The sequence below is a fragment of the Oenanthe melanoleuca genome, unplaced genomic scaffold (genome assembly GCF_029582105.1).
Source record: "Oenanthe melanoleuca isolate GR-GAL-2019-014 unplaced genomic scaffold, OMel1.0 S001, whole genome shotgun sequence".
NCBI classification, from domain to species: domain Eukaryota; kingdom Metazoa; phylum Chordata; class Aves; order Passeriformes; family Muscicapidae; genus Oenanthe; species Oenanthe melanoleuca.
In genome coordinates this window covers 8,878,416-8,887,281 of record NW_026612650.1, presented here as the reverse complement: position 1 = coordinate 8,887,281, position 8,866 = coordinate 8,878,416, and the positions used below count along the sequence as shown (strand labels likewise).

Below are 8,866 nucleotides of genomic sequence, written 5' to 3'. Positions count from 1 at the left end.
CACAAATAAATATGATAAAAAGAGAAATGGGGGATTGTTATATATGTGATTTGTGCTAGTTAAATTGTAACAATATTGGCCAAATTGTTGCATTATAAATTATCAAAAATTGTATTTAATTGCTATTAAGCAAAAAGAGATAAAGGAAATGGTTAAACAAAGCAGAAAAAAATCATCCTCCAGATGTTAGGTGGGAAGCAGGATAGGAAGGGTATAGGTCTAAGAACAGTGTCTTGAAATAGGATTTCCACCTTGAACTGGGCCAAATTGTGATGATTCCAAAGAGTTGGTCACTGGACTGAGGCCTCTTGTGGAAAGATATATTTAATTATATAACTGTAAGCTCAGTGAGGCTGTGCTGCCTGCGAGGTCAAACAGCGAACACTGAGGAAGACCCAGAGCCTTCATCGGAAACAAGACCCCCGAAAGGAGAGAGACCCCCTGTCACATACCGAGGTGTCTCCTTAGACCTGAGATCACCTCTGGAGGACATGCAGGTGGTCTGGAACCCAGCTCTTTCCAATGCCCGCCGATGAGAGACTGCAGGAGGCTGCTCTTAGAGGTTTTCATGGTTGTTTATTGTTCCTTATCTCAGGAATGCTTTGTCCAGCGAACAGCAGTCTGCTCGCTAGACGTCCAGGGCAGAATCTGCCTGGCAGAGGCAGGACTTATCTTTTATAGTCTAAATTACATACTAGGTATTTACAAATGACCCCCAATACAATACAATCTTGTTACATGGTCCAGCTCTGTTCTCATCCAATCTAAAAGTGCCAGCGTGTCACCCAACATGGATGACACGGAGAAGGAGGAAGAGGTATCCACACCCCCAATTCTCCATCTTGGCCATGTGCCCCTTATCACAAACATTCTAGAAATCTGCTAATTCTACATTCTAACAGTCTAATTTACACTCTATTTATTTTTGCTGCTTGCATTTCTTCTCTCAATGTTGGTAAATTGTTCCAAGGAGCTAAATCCAGCCCCTGAGACACCTGGGTCTCATTCGAGGGTCTTTGGGGACCCCGCCAGGGGGGTCTTAAACCTTCCAGAGAAGCCAGAGGAATACTCTGGACTCCCACAACCCCCGACCGCTGGTGATGCGTGCACAACACAACACAGTGACGGAGATTTTAGGAATAGAAACTAGGAGGAGCTTTCTAGAAGATTCTGTATTAATATGTATTAGCAAACAGTTTATAAGTGAGATTTTTAGCTTGACTGATTTGGTACAGTGAGAGAGGAAGGGCCCTGCCGTACCCCTGGTCGGGGTATCCCCCGATTGGTTTTGTTTATGCTTTATTCAACCAAACCATTGGACCTCTATTATACTTCAATTGCTGCTGAATTTTGCATTTACTCAAATTTATATAACTCATATATTTTGATTGTATTCATTTATATACAATTGTTATTATTAATAAATTACTGCTGAATTTCACTTTGTGATTTGATTAATTGGACAAAATCGAACATATCCAATATCCATTTATAACAGAAGCAAATGAGCAAAGCAGCTAATAGCTGCTAAAAGGTTATTTATGGCGGAAGCACGTTAGTCTCAGAAGGCACAGTCACAGACATCAAAGTCCACACTAAGTTTTGGTATAAAGTCCCAAACAGAAGTAGGAGCTGCTCTTGTCAGGGTCCCGGGAAGCTGATGTTGCTGCAGCAGCTTTTATCTTCTTGGGTGTTGGCTGATGATGGTGAGCAAAAGTAAAAAGAAAAGCAATGGCAGGAAAAGCAGAAAAGCTATGGCAAAAAGCACCAACTCTAAAACTATCTTCCTAGAGCCTCCACTGAAAACACTAGTATGCTTTTCAACCTTCACTAGAAGGTTAGGTTTACTAGATCTACTTTGGTATTTAAACCTTTTACTTACCTAAAAGCATTAGAGCTCATACTAAAACTTACTGACTCACTTACTTATCCTAAAACTTAAACTTACACCTCTGCCATATGTGTGAGTGGCTTAATACTTCAATCCATCCACAGGCTTTAATTCAATCCCTGCACTCTGATTTCTCTCTGAAGAATTCAGAGACCCTTGACTCACTGACTCCAGCAGTTCTGGGTCACTGGGTCTGGTTCTGGCTGTCACTGGGTCTCTGGTTCTGTTTCCTGTCCCTGTTGCTGTTTGCTTGCCTTGTTACAAGGAGCAGTAAAGAACTGAGATTCTTTTTGTGTCTGTGTCTGAGAGCCCCTGATTTCAGCACTGTGATAATCCAGAGGGAAGGGCTCACATTCTGCATTCCAGAGGAGCCTCCCACCTCCCCTGGCAGACATCTGTCTTTCAGACCAGGACAAGTGCCGTGTCCAGACTTTTTTTAACACATCCACGGACAGTGACTCCGTCCCTCCCTGGGCAGACGATTCCTGTGCCCCATCACTCTTTCAGGAATTTCTTCCTCATATCCAACCTAAACTTTCCCTGGTGCAGCTTAAAGGCTGTGTCCTCTCGTTCTGTCAGTGGTTTCCTGGGAGCAGACCCTGACCCCCACCTGGCTGCAGCCTCCTGTGAGGGAGTTGTAGAGAGTGATGAGGTCTCCCTGAGCTTCTTCTTCTCCAGGATAAACATCCCCGGCTCCCTCAGCCGCTCCTCACAGGACTTGTGTTCCAGACCACTCACCAGCCTTGCTGCCCTTCTCTGGACGTGTGTGAGCATCTCAATGTCCTTCCTAAACAGAGGGGCCCAGAACTGGACACAGCACTCGAGGTGTGGCCTCACCAGTGCCCAGCACAGGGGTAAATGGTCCCTTGCTTGCAGGCAGTTCTGTCAGGTCCCAGTGGAACCTTGGTGCCATGTTGGTCCAGAGCCTCACAGTGCTCTCCTGGATTCCATGAGACCCCTCTGTGTCACACTGGACCCTGGGTTCCATGAGGTTCCATACCCTTACTCTGGTCTCCTGGGTTCCTCCTCCTCGGTTCTCCTGTCTCCACCCCCTTTTTTGTCCCCACCCCCCTTTTTTGTCCCCACCCCATTTTTTGTCTCCACTCCATTTTGTGTCCCCACAACCACTTTGTGTCTCCACCCCCATTTCCACATCCCCACCCCTATTTCATGTCCCCACTCCATTTTGTGTCCCCACTGCCATTCCTTTGTCCCAATTCCCATTCCCGTGTCCCCACCCCAATTCCCATGTCCCCGCCGCCAATCCCGTGTCCCCACCCCCATTCCCGTGTCCCCACCCCCATTTCCAAGTCCCCGCCGCCATTCCCGTGTCCCCATCCCATTCCCGTGTCTCCATCCCCATTCCCGTGTCCCCAACCCATTCCCATGTCCCCACCCCCATTTCCATGTCCCCAGCACCATTCCCGTGTCCCCACCACCATTCCCATGTCCCCACCACCATTCCCGTGTCTCCTGCCAATTTTGGGAACCTTGTAGCGGCTGCCGTAGGTGAGGTTGAGCTCGGACTCCTCGGGCCGCAGGTACATGCCCGGTTTCTTGGTGTTGAGTTTGGCGTAGACGGCCTCGCACGGCTGCACCCGCACCACCAGCTCGTTGCGCTTGCACTGCCGCACGAAGATGTCCCCGGGCACCTCCCGGAACTGCAGCCGCACCTCGGCCTTGCGCTCGTTCAGCGCCTTCCACAGCGCAGCACGACCGGGACACCTGGGGACAGCGGCATCATTGTCATCGTCATTGTCAATATCATCATGGTCATCATCAACACCATCGTCATCATCAACACCATCATTGTCATTGTCATTGTCATCACCATCCATCACCATCCATCAACATCCATCAACATCCCAGCCTCTTCCCATAGCGCAGCACGAACAGGATACCTGGGGACAGTGGCATGGTTGTCATCATCATTGTCATCATCAACATCATCATTGTCATCATCAACATCCATCAACATCCCAGCACCTTCCTGCAGTGCTGCACGACCAAGACACCTGGGACAGTGGCATCGTTGCCATTGTCACTATCAATATCATCGTCATCATTGTCATTATCATCAAAGACATCAGCAGCAGCAGCATCCATCAACATCATCAATATCCATCATCATCAACATTGTCAACATCATCACCATCCACCACCATCCCAGCAGTGCTGCATGAACAGGACACCAGGGGACAGTGGCATCATTGTCATCATCATTGTCAGTATCATCGTTGTCATCATTGTCATTATCATCAAAGACATCATCATCATCGACATCCATCAGTGTCATCAACATCCATCATCACCATCAATATCCATTGTCATCAATACTGTCAACCCCCGGCTCTGGGATGGAGCCAGAATGGGGACCTGAGTGTGTCCCCACTGTCACTCCACTCTGGGGACCCTTGGGAGGCACATGATCCCCAACACGGCACCCAGGCCAACCCCAAAAGGTGCAGGGCCCCACCTAAGCTGCCAGGGGAATTTTGGGAAGGGGCACGAAGGGGGCACCCAGGCAGGACCAAGAGCCCAGTGCTGCCCCAGCCCGACGCCTTGGAAAAGACTATAAAAGATACCTTCAAACCCCTGAGAAGACCCCTGAGATCTCCCCGGACGGCAACGGACATCTATTGGCTTGTTCCACGAGGATCGTCTGCCCGTCTGGTAGCTATAATCCCAACCCCTTTTCTCTCTCTCTGTCTCTCTTTCTCTCTTTCTCTCTTTCTCTCTGTCCCTCTATCGCATTTTTTTGGCACTAAATAAAAGTGCATCTTTTGCAAAAGTCTTTTCCAAGGCGTCGGGCGACTGGCCCGACCCGGGCTGCATAGGAGCAGCACACCGTGACCATTGTTCTCACACCTGAGGGAGCAGATCGGCCCTGGTTGGGATGGGCACCGAGAACAGTCAATTGGCATTCTTCTCTTCCCTGGCCAGCGCCTTTAAACTGCAGTTCTTTAGGCCTCAGGCGTGGGTCGTTGGGCAGAACAAATGAGAGGCTCTTAGATGGACTCTTACACATGAAGAAGAAAAGACATAGCATGCCCAAAATCCTCCATCTTAGCTCTAAGTTCCTTATCATAACTATTTTACAAATTTACTTTTCTACCTTCTAACAATCTAATTTATACTCTACTTATTTTTTGTAGCTTTTAATTCTTCCTGCAATGATGGTAATTTTTTCCAGGGACTCAAATCAAAACCACAAGGGTCTTGGGCATTGTGCCAAGGCCTCTGAGCCTCCTGTCTGGGTCTGGAGGCATCCAGGGAAGTCAGGGGAGCACCCTGGACTCCCACAGGGGTGCAGTGGAGGAGGGTAGAAGAGTGAGGGAAAAGAGGGGGCTGGGATCCCCAAATGTCATTGAGAGGGGTCCCACTCCTCCACCTTCCTAATCCTGCATTCTTCTGCTCCCTCTCTGGCCCTTCTCCTGCTCCTTCCTCATCTCTCCTCCTCCTCCATCTCTTCTCCTCCTTCCCCCTCCTCGTTTTCCCAACCCCGGCTCCAGACTGATGTGCTCCACCTGGCAGCTGGAGGTGACCCCGTGCCGGGGGTTGGGGGTTTTCAGCAGCATCCCGCGGGAGGAGCTGGGATGGAGCTGGGGCAGGTCGGGCTGGGGCAGCACTGGGCTCTTGGTCCTGCCTGGGTGCCCCCTTCGTGCCCCTTCCCAAAATTCCCCTGGCAGCTTAGGTGGGGCCCTGCACCTTTTGGGGTTGGCCTGGGTGCCGTGTTGGGGATCATGTGCCTCCCAAGGGTCCCCAGAGTGGAGTGACAGTGGGGACACACTCAGGTCCCCATTCTGGCTCCATCCCAGAGCCGGGGGTTGACAGTATTGATGACAATGGATATTGATGGTGATGATGGATGTTGATGACACTGATGGATGTCGATGATGATGATGTCTTTGATGATAATGACAATGATGACAACGATGATACTGACAATGATGATGCAAAATCACAAGTGATCACAAAGTCTATTTATTAGCAAAGGATTTAAACAAATACCTACTCATAAAAACAGCCCTTCCCATCCCCCGCTTCCTATGATAATTAGCTTGAATAGCTATTAAGCATGCGTGATTGACTTCTTAAATTAAGTCTAGGGTCGTTTTCATGGGGAGGTGCGGGAGACTCCTGGATTCTTTGTGTCAGGGTGGACGGCGTGGAACAAGACTCAAACGCTCTGTAAATGCTAAAAGCTACAGTTGCAGTTTATTATAAGAGAGTCTGCTAGGAGCTGCCTGGCACAGCCACATGCAGATTAAAGAGATAAAAGAGGGGAAAGAAAGAGAGAAGGGGAAGGGTAGAGAGAGAGTAAAGAAGGTAAAGAGCATAAAAGAAAAAGAGGAAGAAGAGGAAGAGCAGAGGGAAGGAGAGAGAGTAATGGGATAAAAGGGTATTGGGGTAATGGAAGAGGGAGAGGAGAAGTGGGAGAAGGAAAGAAGAGCAAGGAGTAAAGAGTAAAGAGTAAAGAGAGGAAGAAGAGCGACTTCCCGTTTGTAACACAATAAATCCTTTTCCATCATGAATATTCTGATTTTTAAGAACCAATCAAAATACTAATTCTATAGCATTTACATGCAGCCTATAGGAATCCTTATATTAGCGTAGCATGTGACATTCTAAACTCTAAGATCTAATCTTGGACCCTGATAAGTCTTTTGTGACCTTTGGAGTGGCTCTCTGGGCGAGAGCATTGTTTTGACAAGAGTGGATTAGCTTCAGCAGGCCATCCTATTGTGTTTATGGTAATTCAGTAACTAGGGCTTTCCTGTTTTACCTTCCCCAAAAGGGAGGGTTCTAAAAAGGAGGAAGTAAGGTGAGTCTTCCTCACCCTAAACTCTTGATGTTTTCTATCAATGACAATACAAATGATTTCTGGGGATAGTCCAGTTTTTCAAAGAATGGGTTTCTGGTTGCATTGTCCACGTTCCTTTGGATCTGCTCACTAGTTTCGTCTTTTACCATTGCAAGCACAGCTGAGCAAGGATGCAATGACAGACAATCAATTATTTAAGTTTCAGATAACTACTCCCTTCTAACTTCTAACTTTTAATTATTTTCAGCAAGGTAACTAAAATCTTAACTTTCTAAGATAATTGTTTCATTGGGGAAAATTCTTGTGATATTTTCTGAAAGGCTTGCCCCAGTAAGGCTGGTGCTTTCGTGAATTCCTGCAGAAGGACTGTCCATGTCTTTGCCATTTTCCCTTCTACCTCTTGCTCCCACTCAAAGGCAAAATACAGTTTACCATCCTGTGTGAGTGGGCAACCCCAGAAAGCATCTTTGTCATCAAGTACTGAATGGTGGCAGTGTGAGGAGGGAGCCTGGTTCAAGATGGTGTAAGGATCTGAGACTGTGACATGCCTGGATTTAATAATCTCATTTACTATTCTTAGGTCTTGCAGTATTCTATCGATTCCATCTGATTTCTTGACTGGCAGGATAGGAGCATTATAGGGAGAGATCCCTGGCTCCAAAAGCCCTGCCTTTAGCAGGGACTTAATAACAGGCTGTGAGCCCTTCCTTCCCTCCCTTGAAATAGGCTATTGCTTTTAGACACCACTTGTCCTGCTTGCTTCAAAGTACTTTGGAGAGGCTCCATTTTAATTTTCCACATTTCTCTGGGACTGCCCACACTTCTGGGTTCACTTCAGCATAGGCCTTACCACACATTTGACACAAAGGTACAACAGAACTAGAACTCTGTATCACCTTTAACAATACAATTTACATTCCTAATTTAGCCATCAAATCCCTTCCCAGTAATATAGCAGCACAATTAGAAGCAAAGAAAAATTCCTGCATTTCAAACCCATCCCCTGGGTGCTGGGGCCCCCGTGGGCCCTGGACTTCATCCCTCGGGGGCTGTAGAAACTCTACCATGGCCTTTGCCTTCACCTTGGCCTTTTGCTCATCCCTTCTTGCATTCACCTGCTGGGCCTTTCTGACTACCTGCTCCAGGGGCTCCTTCTGCCCCTCCTGCAGCCCCCCTCAGTGCCTGGGGGTGCTCATCCTCTGACAGCTGCTGGGCTTGCTGCAAAATCATTCGTTTCTACAGTGACCCAAACAGAATGCTAAAAAGCGAATCTCGATCCTCCCGCGTCCCATCCACATTTCCCAGCTGTTCCTTACTCCTGGTCCTTGTGCTCCCCTGCCCTCCCCAGCCCGTGTCCGGAGCCGCTCCCTGTCCTGCCGCAGTGTCCCAACGCGGCCCCCCCGGCGGGCAGGGCCGGCAGCTCCACGGGGCCGGGCAGCGGCCGGGGCGTCCCGCAGCCTCCTGGGGGCCAGGGGCACTGCCGGCCCTGCCCGGGGGTGCTGGGCTCAGGCAGCGCCCGGCGCTGAGCCCCGGCTGCCCCACAGCCCCGGCCCGGCCCCGCAGCTCCCCACAGCCCCCAGCCCGTGCTGCCGGTGCCGCCCCTCTGCGCCCGCTGCTGCCGCTCCCAGCGCACAGAAACCCCCTGAAATCCTGACCTCCTTCTCTTCCTGGCCTGGCAGCCGGGGATACAAAGGGTCTGCATCAGCTGGCAGTTTTCAGGATAAGAGCCTGCTGAAAAACATCCCAAATCCTCAGGATTTTTCTCTTGCTTCTCTTTTCCATCATCCTTTTTCTTCCCACGTAGATTGCTCCTGCTGCTTCTCGCCTGAACCATATTCCTGCACCCTGCCCTTCACCCAATCCCTTCCCAGCACACCAACAGCATCCATCCCCTGTTGTCTAAACCCCTTCTGGATTTCCCTTATCGCCCCCGTGGGTGTCCATGTCCTTGATTACCTCTGGGAGAATGTGCAAGCTCCCTCAACGGGCTCCCAAGGGACCCTTCAGAGATATTTTGGGATCATCATCCCTTTTACCAGGAGCCCTTCCTGGCTTTCCCTTTCTTCCCTCCATGAGTGCCCTGCCATGTTTAGTCCCCAAAGATCCCACTGTACTCACTGATGAGATTTTCAGTGCTCTCTGGCTGCTGA

The 8,866-nt window shown here is 49.3% G+C and overlaps 1 protein-coding gene across 1 annotated transcript; it reads right to left on the bottom strand.

Annotated features, from left to right (window-relative positions):
* Positions 1 to 344: 344 nt before the first annotated feature.
* LOC130266039 (glucose-6-phosphate 1-dehydrogenase-like) lies at positions 345 to 4,126 on the bottom strand. The gene is given in 4 exon segments (XM_056515365.1): positions 345 to 362; positions 3,382 to 3,590; positions 3,593 to 3,616; positions 4,054 to 4,126. Coding segments are annotated over 4 exon segments (324 nt in total).
* Positions 4,127 to 8,866: the final 4,740 nt, after the last annotated feature.